At 46.7% G+C, this 27,587-nt stretch overlaps 1 protein-coding gene across 2 annotated transcripts in view; it reads left to right on the plus strand.

Annotated features, from left to right (window-relative positions):
* Nucleotides 1-23,080, plus strand: part of LOC134929491 (octopamine receptor-like) — a 189,375-nt gene extending 166,295 nt beyond the window's left edge. For both annotated transcript variants that reach the window (XM_063925099.1, XM_063925101.1), the window contains exons 3-4: nucleotides 13,177-13,353; nucleotides 21,546-23,080. In XM_063925099.1, coding sequence (XP_063781169.1) covers nucleotides 13,177-13,353; nucleotides 21,546-22,251 — 883 coding nt within the window. In that variant the 3' untranslated portion in view covers nucleotides 22,252-23,080. The remainder of the gene's footprint in view (nucleotides 1-13,176; nucleotides 13,354-21,545) is intronic.
* Nucleotides 23,081-27,587: the final 4,507 nt, after the last annotated feature.

Below are 27,587 nucleotides of genomic sequence, written 5' to 3' on the forward strand. Positions count from 1 at the left end.
TTACAAATATATTACATATACAATTTACTTATATGGGGCCCACGGTTGAGCTGCATCACCTGGAGGATGGCTCCTCTGTAAGTTTTCACGCCAGTGACAGTCACAAGATTGTGATGTCAGATCCCCAGCACCGGCAGTAAGAAAGTAGGCAGTCACTCACTGACAGTGAAAGGAAAGAAGTGCCGGTACTCAGGAGGAAAGGGGATGGCTAGGGGGACCAGACCCTACCTCCTCTTCTCCTTTTGCCGTACCACATCCCTTCTTTGCTACTGCATGCAGCGCTGCAGCAATGTACTATAAGGAGACTGTCTGACTCATTATTGTGCTGGAGGTTGTAGGCCTTTTCATTGCGGCAGGTCCCGCTGCAATGCACTGGCTGCACCACTGCTAGTTCCGCCACTGATAATGGGTGTCAAACATACATAGTGTGGGGCACTGTGCATCCCAGTATGTGTTCATTTTTGCATGCAGGCAAACATTCACATTGGTTACCCTCCACGCAGTTTGGGAGTGCATACAGCCAATTTGCATTTTACTTTGCAATAGCATACTGTATACTGTACACATGGATTCTCTTACCTGAATGGGGGTGTCTACACATTACACCTGTCACTTGAGGATTTTCCAACTAATCAGGGACGCCACGTAGTAGCTGTCTCCTGATTGGCTAAGCGCTCCTGAGCTTTCACTCAAGTGGAGCCCATTCGCTTCTGTGGGGAAAAATCCCCAATGAAGTGTATGGTGGGAACCGGTGGTCTGCGGTAGACCACACGGTTAATTGAGGTCAACCACAAGATTGACCTCAATTAACCGCGAGGGTACCCTGGGGGTCATTCCGAGTTGTTCGCTCGCAAGCGGATTTTAGCAGATTTGCTCATGCTAAGCCGCCGCCTACTGGGAGTGAATCTTAGCATCTTAAAATTGCGAACGATGTATTCGCAATATTGCGATTACACACCTCGTAGCAGTTTCTGAGTAGCTCCAGACTTACTCGGCATCTGCGATCATTTCACTGCTTGTCGTTCCTGGTTTGACGTCACAAACACACCCAGCGTTCGCCCAGACACTCCTCCGTTTCTCCGGCCACTCCTGCGTTTTTTCCGGAAACGGTAGCGTTTTTTCCCACACGCCCATAAAACGGCCTGTTTCCGCCCAGTAACACCCATTTCCTGTCAATCACATTACGATCTCCAGAACGATGAAAAAGCCGTGAGTAAAAATCCTAACTGCATAGCAAATTTACTTGGCGCAGTCGCAGTGCGGACATTGCGCATGCGCATTAAGCGGAAAATCGCTGCGATGCGAAGATTTTTACCGAGCGAACAACTCGGAATGACCCCCCCTGTTCGGGGCCTGTTCCTCCCCCTGGTGACGTCAGAGGTGTTTTCCCCAACTTGGTTTTAGCCATAACCGTCTTTTCAACCCCTGTCACTGGTAACAGTAGCGAAGACCAGGTATGCTGCCCAGTGCTAGACCAGCCACATTTCCTCTCTGTGATGGCGCCTCTCAACTGCGACCAATGAATCCCTTCAGAGCCCAGTAATAAACAGATCCAGACTGCACACGCTGCCCCTAAGCCGCATGTAGGGTCTGTCACATCACACAGCCTGTCCCCTGCTGCAGCACACAGTCCAGGAGAAGGGCACACTTACTGACAGGTACATTTTCTAATAAAGAGTCCTTCACAAAGGCTCTCCAAACATGGGCACATATATACAAATCATTTCTCTTGGTGGAACATCACGTATTAAGTTCACATTCTTACCTGCTTAACAACTTGCGTTTGTCTTATGCTGGCTCACATCGTTCACGCTATCATCCAGTGTGTATGCACCATGTCGCTGACGAACAATGGCGGGGTAGGGGGGTGGGCGGGTGATATAGCCCATCGGACATGCATGCATGCCTGACAGGCGATGTCACTGATGACACGCAGGAGAGGGCATCATCAGCAACATCGCCCGTCGGGCATGCATGCATGTTCGACGGGCAATATCACCAGCGAGGGCCATGCTGGCGAATGCAGCATGGCTCCAGCTACCCTCCCCGACACACACACACCCGCCATTGCCTGCCCGCCTCCGGGTCCCGTCGCTGACAACATCGCTACTCAGTCCTGTGGCGGCAGACTAGGTTATTTTGTTTAATGACACTGTTGTAGAGAATGGGTTCTAGTGTTAATACTAAAAACGCATGAATTGTCATGTGACCCCCATGTTCTGAAGCTACCAGGCTTGTAGAGACCATTTTCATCAGAGACGTAGCTACAGGCCCTTGTGCTCAGAAAAAAATCTGAGCTTGGAGCCCCTAGTAATGTGGTAGCACTAACATGGCCTGTGTACAGTATTTATATTTCCATTTCCCAATTTCTGCCAAGTAGCGCCCAGCACATTCCGAATACATCACACACACTGTGCATCAGGATCAGACATGGGCTGCTTCACAGACCTGGGCGACAAGGGGTGCACTGACACGGCTCACGGGGGCCATGAACCACGAATCAGGGTGGCCTGGCCTTGCAGCACTCCCCCAACTGTCAGTATGCCGGCCACGGATGCATGGTAGGATGGACGAACAGAGAGCCAGGAGGTTACACTACTCACCCACCCCGGCGATCTGTGTAGCTTGACTGGCCCAACAGGTCATCAGCCCTTCTGGCATTGTTTGCTGCTGAGACTTAAAAGTTTTTAGTATTTGTAGCAAAAAAATTGCTACACTCCAAGAACATTGGCATTGCATGTAACTCAGAATGAGTTTAGACTAGTTCATAGCCTATGACTACAGTAATTACTGTAAGCCAGAGGTTCCCAAACACGATCCTCAAGGCACCCCAACGGTCCACGTTTTAAATGTATCCATGCTTGGCCACACCTCAGTCATTTTGATTTAACCCTCTGTGCTGAGCCATGGCTATACCTAAATCCTGGACTGTTGGGGTGCCTTGAGGACCGCATTTGGGGACCTCTGCTGTAAGCGATGCATCTTTTAAAAAATGCAAATCAGCATGGGGTGTATTTGCATTGGGGCACCGCTGTGTGCTTATTGCACAATGGAACAACTGGCTTCCCACCATAATGCGCACTATACAGGGATGTGTCACAGCACCACAGTGTCACTGCACCAAAGAAGGGTTTAAAGATCTTTACTTGAAACACTGCTGGATTCAAGGCATTCAATGGAGATTAGTCCGGCAATCATGGGGAGATAGGAGAGCCCGCTGTGCTAATAATATTCCCACACACTGTAAACTTTTTTGCTGTATAGACTAAGGTTAAAAGGTTTCTGAATCGTGAGTACTGTGGGAATATATATATATATAGAGAGAGAGAGAGACGGTCAGGAATGGAAAGCTGGTTGGAGAGTGGAGTGATCAGTGGTAATTACCACCACAGATCCATCTGTTTACCTAAATCAGTGAGTTTCAGTCCACAGTTCTCAGTGGTTATCATACATCGGAGCAGATGTTATTGATCTCATTGTTCCTAGGTATAGCATGTAATAGCGAATAGCGATATAGCAAAGGGTTCTTCACCCAAATGTACCAAAGTGAATTCCAATTTGAAAAGTGTAAGTAGAAATCTGACTAGATTGCTTAGAAATTAAGCAAACATCGCTCTGTGTGTAGTGGTGCCGGCGACAGCGATGCGCAGCCCCACTCGGAGCTATCGCCAGCTCTAGATTGGGCATGCATGCATGCCCAATCTAGTGAGATCGCTCACTTTGCTGGGTGAAGTGAGCTTTTTTTCCCTACCTTGCTCAGCACACAGCGCACACATCGAGCTGTGTGCTGAGCTTGAGAGATGAGCGTTCTGTGCTAGATTGCTCAGCACACATCTCCGGCAAGGCCGGCTCTAGACCTTGTGGCACCCAAGGGCGTGGCCTCGTTAAAATGGGCGTGGCCTCATCTGAAAAGACTACCTTACACCCCAGTTTTTGACCCTGCACCAACAGATCACGGCCACCACAGGAAAAAAAATTATTACCATATTAAGCCCCACACAGTAATGCCCCCTGCACCATATTATACCACACACCGCAATGCCCTTGATACATTAAATCCAGATTTTACACATTACAGCATGCAAGAGAGACCCCATTTTACACATTACAGCAGGCAAGAGACCCGATTTTACACATTGCAGCAGGCAAGAGACCCCATTTTACACATTACAGCAGGCAAGACTCCCCATTTTACACATTACGGCAGGCATGAGTCCCCACTTTACACATTACGGCAGGCAAGTGTCCCCATTGTACACATTACGGCAGGCAAGAGTTCCCATTTTACACATTATAGCAGGCAAGAGTCCCCATTTTACATATTACGGCAGGCAAGAGTCCCCATTTTACATATTATGGCAGGCATGAGTCCCCACTTTACACATTAAGGCAGGCAAGAGTCCCCATTTTACACATTACGGAAGGCAAGTGTCCCCATTTTATACATTACAGCAGGCAAGTGTCCCCATTGTACACATTGCGGCAGGCAAGAGTCCCTATTTTATACATTACGGCAGGCAAGAGTCCCCATTTTACACATTACGGCAGGCAAGAGTCCTCATTCTACACATTACGGCAGGCATGAGTCCCCACTTTACACATTAAGGCAGGCAAGAGTCCCCATTTTACACATTATAGCAGGGAAGAGTCCCCATTTTACATATTACGGCAGGCAAGTGTCCCCATTTTACACATTATAGCAGGCAAGAGTCCCTATTTTACACATTAAGGCCCTCATTCCGAGTTGTTCGCTCGCAAGCTGTTTTTAGCAGCTTTACACACGCCGCCTACTGGGAGTGAATCTTAGCATCTTAAAATTGCGAACGAAAGATTCTCAAAATTGCGATTACACACCTCTTAGCAGTTTCTGAGTAGCTTCAACCTTACTCGGCATCTGCGATCAGTTCAGTGCTTGTCGTTCCTGGTTTGACGTCATAAACACACCCAGCGTTCGCCCAGACACTCCTCCGTTTCTCCAGCCACTCCCGCGTTTTTCCCAGAAACGGTAGCGTTTTTTCACACACTCCCATAAAACGGCCAGTTTCCGCCCAGAAACACCCACTTCCTGTCAATCACATTACGATCACCAGAACGAAGAAAAAACCGTGAGTAAAATTCCTAACTGCATAGCAAATTTACTTGGCGCAGTCGCAGTGCGAACATTGCGCATGCGCACTAAGCGGAAAATCGCTGCGATGCAAAGAAATTTACCGAGCGAACAACTCGGAATGACCTCCTAAGGCAGGCAAGTGTCCCCATTTTACACATTATAGCAGGCAAGAGTCCCCATTTTACACATTAAGGCAGGCAAGAGTCCCCATTTTACACATTATAGCAGGCAGAGTCCCCTTCTACAAAGAAAGAGAGTGAGAGAGAGAAAGTTATACTTACGTTTGCAGTGGTCCTCTTCCATCCAGCTTACCGCTCTTCGGCCCGCGTCGGCCTGCCTCTTCTTCATCCTACTAGCTTGTTGGCCTCCCGGGCAGCTCCTCCTCCTCCCCATCATCAGTACTCCGCTCGGCGGCGGAGTTTCATGTAATGACGCATTTGCAACACAAACGCATCATTGCACAAAACTCCGCCCCCAAGCAGAGTAGTAATGACGGGGAGCATACAAACTGAGCTGAGACTCAGGGAGCCCGGGACTTGGGAGGGTAGGCAGCGTAGTGACGCCCATCAGGTTGTGGCGCCCTGGGCAAGAATCCTGCTTGCCCGCTGCAAGAGCCGCTCCTGATCTCCGGGACAAATCTCCCCGTATATACGGGGCTGAAGAGCAGTAGAATGTTTTGGTGTTGGTTTTGGTTTTGGATATGGATGATTTTTGAAAAAATTATAAAAACAGCTAAAATCACAGAATTTGGAGGTAATTTTGATCCTACGTTATTATTAACCTCAATAACATTAATTTCCACTCATTTCCAGTCTATTCTGAACACCTCACTCCTCTTAATATTGTTTTTAGGCCAAAAGGTTGCACCGAGGTCGCTGGATGGCTAAGCTAAGCGACACAAGTGTGCGGCACAAACACCTGGCCCATCTAGGAGTGGCACTGTAGTGGCAGACAGGATGGCACTTAAAAAAACTAGGCCCCAAACAGCACATCATGCAAAGAAGAAAAAGAGATGCAATGAGGTAGCTGTAGGACTAAGCTAAGCGACACAAGTGTGCGGCACAAACACCTGGCCCATCTAGGAGTGGCACTGCAGTGGCAGACAGGATGGCACTTAAAAAAACTAGGCCCCAAACAGCACATGACGCAAAGAAGAAAAAGAGGTGCAATGAGGTACAGTAGCTGTATGCCTAAACTAATCCACACAAGTGTGCGGCACAAACAACATGGGACTTGCTGGAATTTGCACAGATATAATACACGCACAATATTGGTGGCACAGCGTACACCTAAACCACACACACGGCAAAGCCTGTAAAATTAATTTGGATAATAATAACCCTTTTATTTGGAGCTATTATAATAATATACAGCACAGGCGAGCGTACCCCTACACCACACAGGTCAAACTTTGTAAAAATTATTTGGATAATAATATAGGTAATGTATATAACCCTTTTATTTGGAGTAAATAATATACAGCACGGGACACCACCACTGGACTTGTGGCAGCACAAGACACCACCACTGGACTGATGCAGCACAAGACAGCACCACTGGACTGGACTTATATGGCAGTACCCCTGGACTTGTACGACAGTGTCAGACAGGATGGCACTTTAAAAAACTAGTCCCCAAACAGCACATGATGCAAAGAAGAAAAAGAGGTGCAAGATGTAATTGTCCAGGACTTATACGGCAGTACCACTGGACTTATACGGCAGTATCACTGGAATTATACGTCAGTATCACTGGAATTATACGGCAGTACCACTGGACTTATACGGCAGTATCAGTGGAATTATACGGCAGTACCACTGGACTTATACGGCAGTACCACTGGACTGGATTTATACGGCAGTACCACTGGACATATACGGCAGTACCACTGGACATATACGGCAGTGTCACTGGACTGGATTTATATGCCAGTACCACTGGATTTATACCGCAGTACCACTGGACATGTATGGCAGTACCACTGGACATATATGGCAGTATCACTGGACTGGATTTATATGGCAGTACCACTGGACTTATACGGCAGTACCACTGGACTGGATTTATACGGCAGTATCACTGGACTTATACAGTAGTACCACTGGACATATATGGCAGTATCATTGTACTTATACGGTAGTATCACTGGACTGGATTTATACGGCAGTACCACTGGACATATACGGCAGTATCACTGGAATTATATGGCAGTACCACTGGACATATACGGCAGCACCACTGGACTGGACTTATACGGCAGTACCCCTGGACTTCTACGGCAGTGTCAGACAGGATGGCACTTTAAAAAACTAGTCCCCAAACAGCACATGATGCAAAGAAGAAAAAGAGGTGCAAGATGTAATTGTCCTGGACTTATACGGCAGTATCACTGGACTTATACGGCAGTATCACTGGAATTATACGTCAGTATCACTGGAATTATACGGCAGTACCACTGGACTTATACAGCAGTATCACTGGAATTATACGGCAGTACCACTGGACTTATACGGCAGTACCACTGGACATATACGGCAGTATCACTGGACTGGATTTATACGCCAGTACCATGTAACACTGGACATATATGGCAGTATCACTGGACTGGATTTATATACGCCAGTACCACTGGATTTATACAGCAGTATCACTGGACATATACTGCAGTATCACTGGACATATATACGGCAGTACCACTGGACTTGTACAGTAGCACAGGAACACCACCACTGGACTGATGCAGGACAACACAGTACCACTGCAACGGAGCAGCACTGGACATATGGCAGCAGAGGACACCACCACTGTTACTGGACTGATGCAGCACAAGACAGAAGACACCACCACTGTACTGATGAGGGATAACACAGCACCACTGCACTGGACTTATACAGCTACACTGGACATATGGCAGCAGAGGACACCACCACTGTGACTGGACTGATGCAGCATAAGACACTACACTAGAATGAGCAGCACAAGATAGCACTGGAATCGCCACCCCACTTTTCATCCCGCACTGACACTGAGGATGGAGACACGTCCTCTCGCTACACTCTCCAATTCTGGAGTGAAAATGACGGCGACGCGCGGCTCCTTATATGGAATCCAAAACCCGCGAGAATCCGACAGCGGGGAAAAACCAAGCTGGGCTTGGGTCCGGACTCGGGTAGTGAAGTTTGGGGGGTTTTGGTTCTCCGAGAACCGAACCCGCTCATTTCTAGCGCTGACCCCTGTGTTTTGGTTTTGGTTTTAGCAAAACCACACTCAAGTATTTTGGTTTGGATTCAGATTTCGGTTCGGGTTAAAATCACTAAACAATCAGGAAGAATTGGTAAATCTTGATTATAAAAACCATAAAAACAGCTGCGAATGCGATCATGTAATTTTATCAGTCCAAACCTCAAATTCCAAACTGTGGGGAGATTTGAACCGGGACTCAGTTCAGATCGTCCTGGGGATCCGTACTGGATTATGGTTCCATTTGGATCCACAAAAATTGGGTGAATCTCTAGTGAAAATGGGTAGTCAAGTTAGTAGCGAGGACAATGTTAAGATTTTCTAAAACGAGAGTACAGATGTAGCCTTTCTCATCACCCCCGTGACTATTCTCTGGTGAGACTACCTTGCCGCACTTAGCCTGCCCACCGGTGGGCATATGCAAATAGTCGCACCAGGATCCATAGGAAATACAGTGGGGGTGATTCAGACCCAGTGGCGTAACTACTGCCCCCGCAGCCCTCGCGGTGGCTTGAGGGCGAGGGGCTGCGGGGGCGCCACTGATTTACAGCAGACTGACATGCGGACGAGCGTCCGCATGTCAGTCTGCAGTCTCCTTCCCTCCGCCGCTTTTTGGATTGACACAGAGGGCACAGCGCGCCTCCCTGTGTCCGTCCTGCTGCATCATCTCCGGCGGCCGCGGGTCTAATAGGGGGAAGTGCCGTCCGTGAGCTCTAATTGGCTCACGAACCGGCACTTCCCCCTATTAGACCCGCGGCCGCCGGAGATGATGCGGCAGGAGGGACACAGGAGAGGTGAGCTGTGCCCTCTGTGTCCCTCCAAAAAGCGGGGGGGGGGGATATCTGGCACTGGGGCATATATGGCACTGGGGGCATATATGGCACTGGGGGGGAATATCTGGCACTGGGGGGAATATCTGGCACTGGGGCATATATGGCACTGGGGGGAATATCTGGCACTGGGGCATATATGGCACTGGGGGGGAATATCTGGCACTGGGGGCATATATGGCACTGGGGGGGAATATCTGGCACTGGGGGGAATATCTGGCACTGGGGCATATATGGCACTGGGGGGAATATCTGGCACTGGGGCATATATGGCACTGGGGGGGAATATCTGGCACTGGGGGCATATATGGCACTGGGGGGGAATATCTGGCACTGGGGGGAATATCTGGCACTGGGGCATATATGGCACTGGGGGGAATATCTGGCACTGGGGCATATATGGCACTGGGGGGAATATCTGGCACTGGGGGCATATATGGCACTGGGGGGGAATATCTGGCACTGGGGGGAATATCTGGCACTGGGGCATATATGACACTGGGGGGAATATCTGGCACTGGGGCATATATATGGCACTGGGGGGGAATATCTGGCACTGGGGGCATATATGGCACTGGGGGGGAATATCTGGCACTGGGGGCATATATGGCACGGGGGGAATATCTGGCACTGGGGGCATATATGGCACTGGGGGGGAATATCTGGCACTGGGGGCATATGTGGCACTGGGGGCATATTTGGCACTGGGGGGGATATGTGGCACTGGGGGGGAATATCTGGCACTGGGGGCATATATGGCACTGGGGGGTAATATCTGGCACTGGGGGCATATATGGCACGGGGGGAATATCTGGCACTGGGGGCATATATGGCACTGGGGGCATATATGGCACTGGGGGGGAATATCTGGCACTGGGGGCATATATGGCACTGGGGGGAATATATGGCACTGGGGGCATATCTGGCACTGGGGGCATATGTGGCACTGGGGGGGAATATCTGGCACTGGGGGCATATGTGGCACTGGGGGGGTATATGTGTACCTGGCACATGGGGAGGGCTATATTTGGCACTGGGGCATGTGAGTACCTGGCACCGTGGTGGAATATCTGGCACTGGGGACATATGTGGCACTGGGAGCACAGCCCTAGCAACAAGGACTACCTCCTAGCAACGAGCATGACACCCAGTGCATGAAACACCTGGCAACGAGCATGACACCCAGTGCATGAAACACCTGGCAACGAGCATGACACCCAGTGCATGAAACCCCAGGCAACGAGCATGACACCCTGAGCATGAAACCCCTGGCACCGTGCATGGATCCAAGAGCATGAAACCCCTGGCAACGAGCATGACACCCAGTGCATGAAACCCCTGACAACGAGCAGGTAATTGAAAAGTAATTAGAAGCCTTACTGTAGGACTTAATGTGTAATTGGCATTACGGTGTGTGGCATAACGTATCACGGACATTGCGGTGTGTGTCATAATGTGTCACAGGCATTACGGTGTATGGTATACTATATCGCGGGCATTGTGATATGTGGTATAATGTCTCAGGGTCATTGCAGTGTGTGGCATAATGTATCACGGACATTGCGGTGTGTGTCATAATGTGTCACAGACATTGTATGTGCTATAATGTATCAGGGGCATTGCAGTGTGTAGCATAATGTATAACGGGCATTGCGATTCCTGTCATAATGTGTCACAGGCATTACGGTGTGTGGCATAATGTGTCACAGGCATTACGTTGTGTGGCATAATGTGTCGGGGGCATTACAGTGTGTGCATATTGTGTCATGTGCATTATTGTGTGCGGCATAATGTCTAAGGGCCATTGCAGTATGTGGCATAATGTATACTGGGCATTACTATAAGGAGGAAAAATGACAAATAATGTAAGGGGCATGAATCAGGATTATTTTTCTTTCCTGTGGTGGCCAACGTATGGGCGTGCAGGTTGCAAAACTGGGGTATAAGGTAGTCTTTTCCTGCAATGCCACGCCCCTTTATGCGAAACCACGCCCATTCCAATGAAACCACGCCCCTTTTTGGCGCGCGCATATTTATCCCTTTCTTGCTCCCAATTATGGAGCATGAAGGGGGGGGGGCGAAGAATTTTTTGGCTTGGGGGAGAAAAATTTCTAGTTACGCCACTGTTCAGACCTGATCGTTGGGCTGCTAAAATTGTTGTCCTGCGATAAGCTAGTCGCCGCCCAAGGGGAGTGTATATTCACTGTGCAAGTGTGCGATTGCATGTGTACGCCGAGCAGCTAAAATCCCCCTCAGTCAGCGGACAGCTGCAAATCTGTTCGCACCTCACTCACCATCGAATGTTTTTTCTAGTGTGTGCAGTGTGTGCAGCCCAGGACTTACTCCTACAGTGCGATGAGAACAGGCCGATCGGAGCCGGAGCTGACGTCACACACCCTCCCTGAAAACGCCTGGGAACGCCTGCGTTTTCCCTGACACTCCCTGAAAATGGTCAGATACCACCCAGAAACGCCCGCTTCCTGTCAATTACCTTGCGAATGGGCGTGCGATTGCATTTTTCGCACCAGCCTGTCACTGACCGGCGATGCCTGTTGTTGTTAGCTGTCACGCATGCGCATTGCGTTGCATATGCATGCGCAGTCTATTGCTGACCACCCTCTGTGCAAAAACGCACAGCAGCAATCAGGTCTGAATCACCCCCATTGTGCGATTGTGGGTGCAACTGTTTGTACCTGCGCATGGTTAATTACTGCTGCAATGCGTGCGCTCATGTGAACGCATCGCAGCAACGATGAGAAGGGCTGCTCTGTAGGTGGGTGTATAGGTAAGGATTTTTATAACATCAGAGGTTTTGACAAGAGGACAATATCAGTCACCACATTGTGCCTGATTCAGAGGTGGGTGCAGTGTTGATGTCGCAGTCGGACGATATATTAAGTCTGCGCAGCAGCACAGACTTGGACGTATGGTCTGGGAATTTTAGTGGGCATTCCTGGGAGGTAACAGGGGGTGGTGACCATTTTGAAGGCATGTCTCAGCATGCATCTACGGCTCCATATGCAGTAACAGGGGCTCCAGTGTCTCACTTCCTGCAGCCATGCTGCACTACCATAGAGTTCTCAGATAACTGGCTCAGACAAGCTCCTGTTGGAGCCCCTGTCCTTACCAGTGGCACCAAGGGGGGGGGGGGGTTGTTCCAATCACCTAGGCCCAGGTCTGATGAAGGGGCCCATGTCCACACCTCTTGTGATTAGGCCATACCCCCTGAAAAGTACCTGGGCCAAGCCAGGCTCTCTACTGCCCTGGATAGGAGGCATGCCATGCTCCTGTGAGTGGATGTTAGATAGAGGTGTGGCTATGCCCCCAGCATGCTGTGGTCAACCCACTCCAGGGGGGCCCAGGAAGTTGTTGTACCGGCCCAGGACACAGGATTTCTCTTGGCAGCCCTGGTCCTTGCATGTGAACAATGATATTTGCCATTGCTACTTCATTTATTTTTGCCATGAACCCAAAAATTAATAAATGGGCCCCACCCAGTGTATGCTCGGTTTGCAGTGTTTTTCTCATCTCACCATGGAAATCCTGGGTCCCTAATTTAGTATTGGCTTGTTATAACACAGGATATGGGATCAGTACTAAATGTCGCCGGCCGGAATCCCGGCAGTCGAAATACCGACACCGGAATCCCAACCACACAATCCCAACAGGGGTGGCGAGCGGAACGCAGCCCCTTGCGGGCTCGCCACGCTGCGGGCACGGTGCCTCGCTACGCTCGGCACACTATTATATTCTCCCTCTATGGGTGTCGTGTACACCCACGGAGGGAGAATATGTCGGGATTGTGGCGGTCGGGATTCCGGCGTCGGCATCTTGACCGCATCCCCAGGATATGGCTACAAGTATCAGCTGATATATCAACAACATTTTAAAAATGTTGTGTTTATATTTACACTATTGATCCCCTAAAGGTTACGTCAGTCATTGATGTATGATAAGGATATTACCATGCATAGGAATCCATGTTTTGTCTTGCAGTATAATCTATGAAGTCACCGGGATGTGGCTGTTTGGAAAACAGTTCTGCAAGGTCTGGATCTCTTTTGATGTACTGTTCTGCACGGCCTCCATTGTCACCCTGTGCTTTATCAGCCTGGACAGATACTGCTCAGTGGTCACTCCCTACCACTACTCTAAGAGGATGTCACGTCACAGGTGAGTGTCAGTTACATTGACTTCTTTAAAGAAAATGCAGAGCAATGAGATTGTTTTATAATATTACAATATTAGGTCTTTAGATTATTCACACTGAGATTGACATTAATAAATAAAGATTTCATACGTCTCAAAATTTTAAACTAGCTGGATGTATGAATTTTATAGAGATTTGCATTTTACACCCCAATATTGTTGTATCAGTATTGCAGGCACCTCACATTGCTGCTTTGTGCTGCTGGGAGACCCTGATCTTTCCACTATATAACTCTCAGTCTGTGGCTTCCAACTGCCTCCTTTCTCCTCCTCACATAATGTCACTGCCCCGTCACATGCAGCCCTCTCCTCACTAACACATTGCTCATCTCTTGATATACTCTGTGCTGCTGGGACCATGCTCTTTCCACTATATAACTCTCAGTCTGTGGCTTCCGGCTGCCTCCTTTCTCCTCCTCCCATAATGTCACTGCCCTGTCACATGCAGCCCTGTCCTCACTAACATACCACTCATCTCCTGATATACTCTGTGCTGCTGGGACCATGCTCTTTCCACTATATAACTCTCAGTCTGTGGCTTACGACTGCCTCCGTTCTCCTCACATCTTACCACTGCCCCCATCACATGCAGCCCTGTCCTCAATAACACATCATTCATCTCCTTATTGTTAGGGCTTATGGCCTGGATCCCTCAGGGTGAAGATTGATGTTGAATTGGCTTTTCATTTGCTTGCCACGCATACTGATTTTTTCAGGTTCATGGGTTTCCATATTGGGAGGATTTCATCGACTAGTGTTTGCCTATGTGATGTTCAGTTTCCTGTGCCTTTATTGAAAACTTTAGCAATCTTCCTTGGTGTGTGGAGTGTTTTTGTGGAGGTCATGGTATAGCTCACTACTGTATGTAGATTTTCTTTGTGTGGCCCCTACTGGTTTGGATTGATGCACTATTGTATTGTTTTCCATATGGGCTTTGTTTTGTCGTTTCAGTTGCTGGCGACAAGACGTGAGGCCTGATCACTGTAGGGTGTCTTAAACTGTGCCTATAGGGTTGGGGTAGGGTTTTTTGTTGAAAACTGGAAAGGGCCATGGTTGGTGTGTCCAAGCATCAACATTTTAACTGATTGTCATCATAAATTAACTGAGTTTGGGTCTCTTCTTAAGGATTTTGATAGTATTAGGCTTTGGGTTGCCCTAGTAATTGAAAATTTCAGTTGTAACTATTTACAGATGTAGGAGGGTCTACATGGTTTGATGGTTACCTTGAGGAATGGGTGTGGTTGAATCTCCCCAGAGATCTATTGCTTCTCAAACTCTTTACAATCATGGTGGTATTGGAAGTTTAGGGAGAACAACTGCATAATTGCAGCACACAACCCGTACCACTAAAGAACATAGTTTTTGCTAGCTTGGAATGTGCTTATGTAGTTTGTTTTAAATTATTGGCAATGCAGCATTTTGTATAAGGCACGATATGTGCATGGGGTAGTTAATGCAATAGCTGATGCGTTGTCACGGTTTCAGTGGTCGAGGTTTTGATCTTTGGAGCTGATACTGTTGGTGTGCTTTGCCCTTCATCTGTTTGGCAGGTTATATGGTTGTCATGGTGGGTTTAGTGGAGAGATCTCTCACCTCACTTTGGGGTCGATTCAATTCGGCAACAGATGAATAGCGCCGGGAATTAGCTCCCAACGCTATTCAATTCAGCTAAAGTTAAGTCGGCGAATGCCCGTTCTTGCCGACTTAACAGGTAGTTTTGTCGGGAGAACGAGTATTCTCCGACTTAACTACCCGCGGCGATGCTGATTCCTGACAGAATCAGCCTCGCGCCGGCCGCGCGACAGCTCTTTGGTCGGTTTTCTTCTCTCACCCCCCGGGGCTGAGAGAAGAATTCCCGACAATTGCGGGTAACTAGTCGCTGATTTGAATAGTGTCGGGAGCTAATTCCCGGCGCTATTCATCTGTTGCCGAATTGAATCGACCCCTTTGGTCACCCTGAGGGAGGTAGGCTTTTTCTCGTGGAAGCAGATATGGAGGTAAGAGTGGCATCAATTGTCGCTGTCAGATCCACGATACTTGATTTCAAGAGTTTAAAATGCTCTCCAACCTTACCAAGAGTTTATTTATTCAGAAGGCCTTGAAGGGTTGTGCTCGCATGGCTCTGGTTGCACCCAACAAGAGGCGTCCTAATGATGTTTGCCTCCTTTCTTCAATCCTTGCGGACAATGCAGACTAGGTTTTTCAAGCATTTTATTTCATTTAATTATTTTTATGGCCCTACTTGTGGTCTTCCAGATTAGACAGTCGGTGGCATCCTCCAAATGGTTGGATGCATCTATACTCTGGTCGGATGTCCGGGGTTGGAAAAAGGTAATTGCTGTGCAGGCTGAAACGCTCCATAACTAATAAGCTAGGTAGGGGTAAATGGATTTCGCTGATTCCTTTCTCAGGACTACAGAGTTTGCCTGGTTACCTCGGCCAAATAGTACTTAGCCATCAGGCCCACAACTGCATGTTCCTGACTAATGCATTACAATGAAACACCTTTGACCAAATATTAGTTTAGCTGGGTATAGAAGCTCTGTGTTTCTTGCCTCTGCCTCTCTCCTTGGGATTTTGGTACGCATTCTTTTTTTTAGCAGGGCTGCCACGTATTGAGAGATGTTTACTTTTTACCTGTAATAATAGACTTAATTTGGCTAATTGGCAATTTTCATTATAATTACACAGGCCCCTCAGCAGTTATTTTGGTCCTTTGACAAATGAGGGACTTTGCTTTTTGTCGAAAATCTTTTTCAGGTTATTGCTTCAATGCATTAGTAGAGTAATAGTATGGTGGGGGAGAGAAAGGCAGGTTGCCACTCCAAGTGTAAATTTTGTTTCAATTATTTAATTGGGATTGGTGTGCAATCCTAGTGAACGGGATGCCAATGGTCACACTACTGATGCCTGCATCCCGAAAGTTTAGTTCCCGACAGGAGCATATTTAAACTCCCCTCCCTACCCCCTAACCCTCGTTTAATGCAGCCTAACCTTAACCTCCCCCTTAGTGCCTAACCCTAACCTCCCCTTAGTGTCTAAACCTACTAACCCCCCTCTTTTCACAGACTAAACCTAACATCCCCCCCCCCCCCTGGTGGTGCCTAACCCTAACCCCTCTCCCCGCAGCCTAACCACTCTCCCTGCAGCCTAATCCTAATCCCCCAAGGTGGTGCCTAAACCTAACATGCCCCCCTGCAGAAAAACCTTAAATGTCCTGGCTATACTTACCTTTGGTATTCCAGCTCTCGGGATCCTGACCTGTTCTGGATTCTGGCTTCGGTGTTCTGATGGGTGTTGGGATTCTGGTGTCGTTTTTTTGCCTGCCAGGATCCTGACGGCTGGTATCTTATTATCATGATGTTTGAGTGCGCTCACGTTCATTGACTGGTTAGTTGGCTGAACCACCCTCACAGGGGCAGTCATACCAATTTTTTTCCCTATACCAGAGCCGCTTGTAGTGGACCGCAATTTAAGCCCCGCCCTTGACATATTTCACCACAACCCTTGCTTAGAGACTTGTGAATCATGTCGCGAGAGTGCAGGGTATAATGATGCAATGATCCCAGTACAGCTTAGGGAGAGAGAGAGAGAGAGAGAGAGAGAGAGAGAGTGTGTGTGTGTGTGTGTGTGTGTGTGTGTGTGTGTGTGTGTGTGTGTGTGTGTGTGTGTGTATGCTGCACCATTAGGCACGACTGATAAGTGTTTTTATGTGTTTTTTCACCCCTACCCAATACCCATCCTACTGCCCTCATCTTCCTCCCAGACCCAGCCTACCCCCACACACCAGTAACCCTGCCAATCTCATGACCTCTTCATCCCCAACTCTCCTGCCACACTACTCCACTATCTCACCTGATACACATGTAGATACTATGAAAAATACATGGAGTTGATGGTTATTTTGATTCTAAAAGAAAACTATGGGAACAGGACGCAGAAGCAGTTTCTGCTGTTTAAAATGATATGCAGCATGCCTATATTCTATGATACAGTCGCAATTCCACACAGAATATAGCTATGCCGCATATCATTTAAATCAGCATAAGCTGCTTCTGCACCCTAATACATCCCTTTGTCCATCAGATGCATTTTCCAGTGCTAAGAGTGGAACCAAATAGGTAATCAAGGTGATCTTAATGTCTAAATATGGTTTTAGTATTACAAACCAATGTATAATAACTCGCAGAACATTTTCCCAATGAGACATGAGAAACAGATATGGCACTTATGCCGAAGGATTGGGATCGGGATGTCGGCAGTCAGAATACCGACCGTGGCATCCCAATTTTGAGAATCCCGACAGGGGAAGATAACTATAGTTACCTTCCCTCAATGGCCCCCTAACTCTCCCTTCTAGCAGCCTAAACCTAACCCCCTCTCCCTGCAGCCTAAACCTAACACTCTCACTACCTGGTGCAATGTGTATAAGGGGCTACCTGCTGCAATATGTATAAGGGGCTCTACCTGGTGCAATGTGTATAAGGGGCTACCTGGTGCAATGTGTATAAGGGGCTTGGCCTGGCGCAATGTGTATAAGAGGCTTGACCTGGCACAATGTGTATAATGGGCTACCTGGCGCAATGTATATACAGCAGCCCCTCCCCCCTCCCCACATCAGAGCAGCAGTGGATGGCGGGCGGATGGACATGTGGGTCGGGAGGAATGGCTGTAGAGGCACCAAGCACCCAAGCAAAGGTACAGCGGGTGAGTAATTAAGGGGGGGTTGGATGTTCAGTGGCCAATATCATTGTGCTTTGTGGGGGGGCAATATCATTGTTCCTAGGGGCGGCCTGACCAGGGCCGTCTTTTCGTATGGGCTCAATGGGCTCTTGCCCAAGGGCCCTAGTCTGATAGCTGAGGGTACCCTCTTTCCAGGGGTACCAGATTTTTGAAAATCGGCCCTGGGGAACCGGAGATATCCGACTTGAAAGCGGTGGTCCCTATCCAAGCCTGTTATTTGCTCCTCCCAGCTAGATATCTCGGGTTCTGTCTAATTTAGAGTTTTTTTGAGTGTATACTCCAAAAGCTGTGACTCTCCCCTTGTAGTGGACACTGGCAGCTTGTCTATACTATGCCCAGAACCAGAGATATCAGCCTTCAAGCAGCTGGTCCCTGCTCCAGCTACACACGCCTAATATGCAGTTTTAGATATTCATTGGTGAATTGCTCTGGCTCCTGAACTATGATCCCCAAGTCCCTAGAACCTTCTGAAAGGTGGGACTCTCTAGTTTTTTTATCCATTTCAAAGCTAAGAAATATATCTTCAGGAACTTGCGATACCTGCAGTCAAGCAAGCTGCCCTCCCACTAGAAAATGATAACTATTAAGCCCACTCCACTATCCACCCCTCCCCTACATATTAAACACCCCTTACCACCCTGGAAGTCATGTACCAGGGATTCTTCATTCAGCCCAATGCCCCCTTCTACAGTTTAGTCCCATCTGTGCAGTAAAGGAGTAATTAGCAGAAATTACTGCTCCAGGTCCTACATGCTGAGTGGAAGATAGAACACCCCCTACCCCTACCCGCGGGACATTAAAGCTGATGCTAATACCACCCCCCACCCCTACCGCTGGAGGATGGGTAGGGGGCCCAGTGCATTGTTGTGCCCAGGGGCCTACACTGTTGTTAAGATGGCCCTGGGCCTGACCCCTAAATCTGGCTCTGGCTAGAACCTGAGGACACATAGGCCAATTTCTAAAAGCTTTTGCATTTTAAAATTCTATAAGTGAAAATTCTGTACTACATGTCTGGTATATTATGAACATACAATAATGACACGCTGTCATACAGTATACTACACTTCATTTGTACCTCATCGCTCAGAGAAATGTCACGTATGCCTTTTATTGCACTCAAGGGTATTGCTTAAATGGACAGAGTATGTTATAAATTCATGTTAAAGCATTGAGCCAGAGAGGCTGTAAAGATATTTGATCAAGCGTCCAGTCTTCTACATGGAGTGATGTGGACATTAATGGGGAGGGAAGCGTTCCTAATCCCTGTCACACACTCTTTGTGGCATCGTATAGATGGAAATCGTTCACATACAGTACATCACTCAGGTGACAAATTGCAACTGCCACCATTGAAGTCGATGAGCAGAGGTCATCTGCAAAATTAAAAGAGAGATCGATGAAAATAAATAGACATTTAAAACTTCGGTAGTTGAATGTAAAATTATGTAAATTTAATTGAAGGCAGTAATGTATTGTGATGCTGAGATCGTTTTCTCCTTTATTACTGTTGAATCTGCGGTATCTGTAGTTATTATTATACCTGAGATGACAGTGCTAATGGGTTGTTCTTCCTAAATTCTATGTTTCAGCTAACACCCCAATCTGCTCATGCAGCAGAATTAGGGGAACACTACAGCCTGGGATAGCTCACCCTCTCCAACACTCAGTTCACATTGACCACCACTAGGGGGGGGCTCTGTCCAGTCAGTGCCGGCGTGTAAATTGATTGTAGAATTTGAGTGTGAGCTGTTGCAGATCTCATAAACTCGAACCACCACAATTTAGTTAATTAGATAAAAATAAAACATAAGGATGGAAAAATTATTTCATGAAAACAGTATTAGGGTTACTGACTTGTATGATAAATACGGGCCTGATCTGTCAGGTTAATGTATGGTTGTTTCGATATAAAGATGTACAGTATGCATATTGTGGTAGCAAGGGGCTGCCTGCAGACAGTATGGGGTGTGATATATTTTGTCAACATTCATTGTGTTGACATTCATTATGTTGACACTGCTGAAATGTCGTCATGATTAGATTAGGCCCTGATGGTCTAGTAGTGACTTACCTGGTACAGTGGGTCCATCAATGACGTCATTGTGACTTCTGGTGGATATTGCGCAATTTCAGGCGTAATATTCATTGTTACCCCTAACCCGCCCACCCCCACCCCTAGTGCCTAATCCTAACCACCCCTCTGCTGCCAATTAATTGCAGAGTTTGGACATTTGTATATGTCGACAAACTTCAGGTGCCGGCATGTTCAATGTTGACATTTCAACAATATTGACATCATAACTGTCAACACTGTGATGTTGACATTTTGGGCTACACCCCCTCAGTATGGTGTGCAGTCATGTTTTTGACAATAAAAATGTCAACAGTCAAAAGGGTAACACAATAATGTTGAATGTCATCATGTTGACATGGTTAAAATCTTGACACCCAAAAAAATGTTGACACCTGCTACATTAAACAGACATGTAGGTTGTTTATGAAAAACAATGTGTTGTCTATTGCTGGGTATACACTAGATGACATGTGTGCCCAGCGATGTCATCAGCGACGGGACCCGGCGGCGGGGCAGGCGTCGGCAGGTGCATACACACTTGCCAATGCTGCCAGCAACGAATGGCGGCGGGGGGGGCATGGCCCTCACTGGGGATATCGCCCGTCGAACATGCATGCACGGCTGACGGGCGATGTGGCTGGCGAGGCGCCGGAGTGCGCATCGTCAGCAACATAGAGCATACACACTAGATGATGTCGTGGATGATGCGTTGGAATCGGCACATTGTACAGGATATCATTTAGTGTGTACCCAGCTTTAGGGATCTTTTTATAAATATTTTTCTGTAGGTAGTGGTAGACGTCATATGCCTTTGTGAGAAAGTGTCACAATTTTCTTCTACTAATTAAAAAAGAAATTCCTACTGCGGCCTTCTGATGCATTGTCCCCAGGCGAACATCTGAAAAGCCCCCAGTAGAGCTTTACGCAAGTCCCTGACTGTGTCTCAGTAGAGCACATGCACACTTATCTGAGACACTTATCTCTGAGCCCATAAGGTCACACATACCCAGTCAAAAGTTGAACTTGAACTTACTGATGTTTTGGCGTCAGTATTCTGAGAGGTGTGGGATTCCGGTGCAGGTATTCTCACTGGCGGGATCCCAACTACATCACCCTTTTACCTATCTGTTTTCAGTACTAGATCTAGATCTTTACTGTACTGATCATTCACCAGTCCATCATGATAATCTACACAGAACACAATTTCATTTGTACCAAATTTTAACCTTAAATAAATTCCTGCACTTCACATACTGGTTTTAACACTTTTTTTTTCTCTATATATTTGAATATTTACCAATGGTATATAATCATAATCTGATTGCCGTTTTATTGGCAGATGTATCATTATGACGGTGACGATATGGGTCTACTCCTCTCTGATCTCCTTCCTACCGGTCATGCAAGGCTGGAATGAAATACCGGGGATTGACTTTGATAATGGGAAAGAATGCATCTTTGTGACCAACTGGACCTTCGCCATAGTGGCCTCCTCCTTAGCCTTCTATATCCCATTCATGATCATGTGCAGTATGTATTTCTTCATCTACAGAGCTTCCAGATTAAAAGCCACCCGCATCGTGTCTCAGACGCTGGATCTCCATTACCACCCAAACAGCAAGCGCCAGAACAACTTGCAACTAGAGAATAAGGCTACCAGGACCATGAGCATAATCATCTCGGTATTTGTCATGTGCTGGCTGCCGTACTTTGTCCTGAATGTTTGGATAGCAGCCAAGGGCACAAGCTCCACCAGCCCCGTTCTGGTGAACACCTTCAAGTTCATTACATGGTTGGGGTATTGTAATTCCACCATCAACCCCATGTTGTATGCTTTCCTGAACCGGGACTTCCAGAGGGCTCTAAAAAAAATATTTATTTGTAGACGCTGGAGGTCTCAGGTGGACATCGGAGATGACATGGTGTCCATCGTCACCTTCTCAAAGACAGCTCAAGACGCAGAGTACAACATTAAACTCCCAATGTCTAATGGTGGGATAAAGAGCAAACAAGCTATAAAATGTACAAATACATTACACTACTAGCCAACGGATTATTGAATGCAGGGATGACCCACTTATAGGCTATGGTAGGTGCCTGAACCAAGGGTAGATAATGGATGCAGTCTAATGTAGCCCATACACTTGTGAGATACGGCATACAATCCTTCGATTTCGGCCGCTCGAATATCGCGTCTCATGATAGTATGTGCTGCACTTAATATTTATCGCATCGCAGTGCGATCGCATGTGTTTTTAAAAACACATGCAATATATCGGACTACGATTCGTGATGGGCACCCGCCGGCAGCAGCCAGAGGCCGCTCCCAAATGGCGGTGACGTGCCCATCACATGATTACCATGCGATCTATTGCATGATCGCATGGTAATGACTTTGGCAGTTCAGGTGCGATGTCCCGCAATGTCGCGGGGCATCGCACAAGTGTATGGGCACCATAAGATCTGCATTGGTTGTTGTTGTGGTGGTGGTGGTGGTGGTGGGATATACTGACTTTCTATATCTATGATTCATTAATGTTCCAAATAGGTGCAACTGGTCGGTAAATAAAGACCATGCTATGCCAAAGCCATATTTGGGAAATTATTCATAAATACATGAATTTTTTTTTTTTTTATGGAATTCACTGATAAACAAATGAACAGAAATACCTTCATCAATCACAGAGCAGAACTGTTTCCACTTTGAAGCCTCATCCGCAATCTTCATATTCTTCCACTTTAAACTTAAAGCACTTCGAATCTTGTTGGCGGCACATAAAAGGCTTGGCCACTCGCATTCTGTTCAAAGACATTTTATTTGAATCTTACAAGAATGTTGTTCTCTCTCTTATTATTAAAAAAATGGAAATATAATGTTCAATACGCACACATTGTGCCTCTCTGTTTACACATCTACTGTATGCTGCATGTTATGTTATGTTACATGCAGATTTTTTTTTGTACAGTTTGCAATGTACCCTTTATATGATGCTTTGTATCCCAACAGTGTGCCAAATAAGGCATTGCAGTGACGGCACTTTTACAGGCAGACAGACAGATTTTGATAAAGCTTTGTCATATGATGTATCTAACGGTGTTATACTGTTATATATATATATATATATATATTTCCAAAGCAGCCGGCACTCACCTATATAATATAATATAGTCACCAGTCCACTATGCCCGTCTAAGCATAAATATACGTATGAATGTGGAAAGTACTGTATATGACGTGGAACAGAATTTATAGGACCCACGGGATTTCATATATAGTTATGTCTATGGGGATGCTAATTATATTCTAACAAGGTGGTTAGATGAGTATCAGATGTTTTTGTCTGATTGAATGTAGGACCCAATTATATAAATAATTACCAGTACCTATATGGTTCATAATTCACACATAGATGATGTATAGGAATGTTGTGTGAATTATATATTACATCTGAATATAGGTACAATTGCTATCAGCCACATATATTGTATTCTCCTATTTTGGTTCTCATTACCTCTTGTTTCTGTGCCCTCTCATCGGTACCTGGTTATCTGGATACTGGCAGTAGAAGCACGTCTGATTCCTTGGATAAGCATTTTTTGGTCCTCTCATCAGCAATTCATTGTCCTTTGATATGATTGCGGACAGTAGAAACCATTGATGTTATTTCCATGTGAAGCTTCCTTCTAGCAATACCAGCCAAAAGGGTACCTCGCATGCACAATTCTAACTAATATTTACACCCTCAGATTGAGAATTTCTATTTTGCATAAAAGATTTTTCAGCATGTTTTAACATGTTTTGATATAATTGTCTAATATATAGTTTTTCGGTGGGCACCATTTAAAAAAGAATATCTTTTTTTCTATCAGGGACCTCTCCTCTGTACTCTCATTGACCTGTGCTAACCTACGGTCACACGACAGGTCAAAAGCAGATATAGATCTTGGGATCTATGCGTGTGCCAATACGGTTCTCTCATTGAAAATTCAATGCTATTTAGCAGATTTTTAAAAGCAGAAACCGTCACATGATCTTCCTTCTGACTGTTATCTTTAATCACCGCACATGTGTAAAATTAAAGGTGGATATATGTACGTCAGTACTGTTTAATTTTGCTCAGCAAACATGTGCTAAAGAGCAAGTAATGGAACCAATGTGTCCAATAATAAATGTTTCTAATGTGTGAGACTGGTAAACAATTATATCTAAAGTCCCAGTCAGTCATGCTCTGATAAATTGTTACTATTTTTCAGACACATAAGAACATATCTTAGTGAAAATACCTTTTCATGAGACTCAATATTAGAGAACTCTAGTTGTTCCAATAAATGTCCAAATTATTATACAGCTACCTTTATAAGACACAATAGGAAATGATTTAATAACAGTGTTACATTTATATAAAATATTACTCTACAGGAGTGAGTCCAATATACTCGGTTTCATCTGTGTGTTCCATTATTATATGTTTTACGTTGTTATGTCTGTGTAAGTCACTTAATTGATACAATTATTAAAAGTTAAGTTTTAATTATTCTAAAGAGTGCCCCAACAAAATAGAGTTTTCTTTCTCTTCTTTCTTGCCATTAATATCCTTCGGCAGAGAAGATGGCACTCGGAGCATATATGATAAAAGCTTGTATTAGATCATCAACAGTTAACAGTTTTGGAGCATCCGCTCCTTCATCAAGATGGTCTATGTGCTTGTTGTTAGGCGCCGGGGTCCGCTTGTCTGCGCGGCCCGGCGCCTAGCAACTAGAGACGCCGTGCGCGTACAGCCGCCGGCTCCCTAGCAACGCTAGACGCCGGGCGCGCTGAGCCGCACGGACCCTAGCAACGGGGACGCCACTGGCGGACCGCGTTCCCCGTTGCTAGGCTTTAGGAATTAATATATTCACCTGCTCTCTGGCCGTGCAGCAAGGCAGCTGCACGGCATTTATTCTAATCAGCCTTTTAGCAGCTGATTGGAGGACTCCTTGTTAAATACACTCCCAGGGCTTCTCACAGACGCCGGTAATAGCTTCCTGCATGCTGCCTTTGTTTGCTGAGAGTCTGTTTCCAGTCCTGCTGTATCCGGTCATTCCAGTCCTCAGAAGTCCGGTATTCGGGAGTTGTCATCTCATCCCAAGAGGTTGTTTGGTTCCCTGGAGTCCTGACTGATCACCGTTTTATATCCAGTGGTGTTCGTGAGTTGCGGCTCTGCCGTGTGTTGCGGCTCAGCCGCTTTACCTTTTATATTTTGTGTTTGGAGCATTTGCGGAGGGTTCCGCTACCACAAGTCCTCTCTGGTACTCGGCGGTGCCGGGTAGGAGAATTGGACAAGTGGATATTTTGGTTGTCCTTTTCCCTGGCGGTTTCTCCGCACATATTATAGTTTTGAGTTTGCTTAGCCCCTGGCCTGGTTGTTTAGTTAGAGGGCCTCTTGTTATCACCCTGTCTCGGGTTTCCCTTTGTCTCTCATTAAGACCGGGGGGCATCGAAGTTGGGCAGACATAATCCGCCCTTCAAACGCGGCTGCCAAGGGCTCAAGAAACCATAGTCTCGCAGGGGATTTCTGACAACACGGGTGAGACAACAGAGTTAGGGCGCCAGGGGCTATTTTCCTGTCCTGCTCCCTTCCCCAGCATTCCGTTCCAGTGCTCCGGTCCTTGCCATAAGATCTCCTCTGACCAGAGTGCTGGAATCATAACATTATTACCGGCCATACCAAAACCTAAAATTAAACGGGGTTTAATTTTTTTTCATTCAGTTTTGTGAGAGTTTATCGGCCTCATGAATCCGACAGGTTTAGGGCCAAATCCTGGTCAGCTCTTAGTCAGCCAGATTCAAGAACTCACTCAGATGGTTCAGGATCTTTCTCTTCGGGTGAAGTCGCAGGAAGATCTTTTGCGAGCTTCCCCAAGGGTAGTCCCTGAACCAAAGATGCATTTGCCTGACCGTTTTTCTGGTGATAGAAAAGAGTTTTTTAATTTTAAAGAATCCTGTAAACTTTATTTTCGTTTAAGACCGACTTCCTCGGGTACTGAATCTCAGCGGGTCGGGATTATTATTTCTTTACTCCAGGGGGATCCTCAGACCTGGGCATTTGGTTTAAGAGCAGAGGATCCTGCATTGTTGTCAGCTGACGCTTTTTTTTAAGTCTTTAGGGCTCTTGTATGATGACCCTGATAGAGAGGCGTCCGCTGAAAGTCAGCTGCGCGCTCTCAAACAAGGTAGAAATCCTGCGGAGGTTTATTGTACGGAGTTTCGCCGTTGGTCGAACGACTGTGGCTGGAATGACCCAGCCCTGCGCAGTCAGTTTCGCCTCGGCTTATCAGAGTCTATAAAGGACAGTCTCCTTCAGTACCCCGCTCCTGAGACTCTCGATAAACTCATGGAGCTTTCTATTAAGATTGATCGTCGTCTCAGAGAGCGGAGGGCTGAAAGAGGAGCACCTGTAAGGTCAAGTCCGTGTGTATATTCCATTCCTGAAGACGTAGAGGAGCCCATGCAGATGGGTCTCTCCCGGCTGTCTTCTGAGGAAAGAGCCAGAAGGCAAAATTCTGGTCTTTGTCTGTACTGTGGGGGTAAGGGACATTTTGCTCGTAATTGTCCGAACAAGTCGGGAAACGCTTTGACCAGGTGAATTGTGAGGGGGTTCACCTAGGTCTGCAGCTTATCTCCTCGAATAACTCCCTTTTAGTCCCAGTTAAAGTTTCCTTTGGCAGCCTCAGTTCTTCGGTGTCGGCTTTTGTTGACAGTGGAGCTGCAGGAAACTTTATGGATTTAACTTGGGCTAAGCCCTTAGGCATTCCTCAGTTACCTTTGGGTAGGTGTGTCACCATGCATGGCTTAGATGGGAGTCCGCTGTCCAATGGGATTATTTCTCTCCGTACACCCCCTGTACTACTTACAGTAGGAGCTCTACATTCCGAGAAAATCGAGTTCTATCTTACACATTGCCCAGCAGTTCCAGTTGTTCTGGGTCACCCTTGGCTGGCCTTTCATAATCCCACCATTGATTGGCGGTCGGGGGAGATTTCACAACGGGGTACTTTTTGTGATAAGGAATGTATCACGTTTCCAGTCAGAGTAGCAGCTATCATTCCAGAACTCATTCCGGTGGAATACCAGGAGTTTGCTGATGTTTTCTCCAAAGGCAATGCGGACATTCTGCCTCCCCATCGGCCTTATGATTGTGCTATTGAGTTAATTCCTGGTGCCGCATTGCCAAAGGGAAGATTATATGCATTATCCGGGCCAGAAACTGCGGCTATGAATGATTATGTTAAGGAGAGCCTTGAGAGAGGATTTATTAGACCATCAAAATCTCCTTTAAGTGCAGGCTTCTTCTTTGTGGAGAAAAAGGATGGCTCGCTTAGACCTTGCATTGATTTTAGA

This window comes from Pseudophryne corroboree, chromosome 1 (assembly GCF_028390025.1).
Source record: "Pseudophryne corroboree isolate aPseCor3 chromosome 1, aPseCor3.hap2, whole genome shotgun sequence".
Lineage (NCBI taxonomy): Eukaryota > Metazoa > Chordata > Amphibia > Anura > Myobatrachidae > Pseudophryne > Pseudophryne corroboree.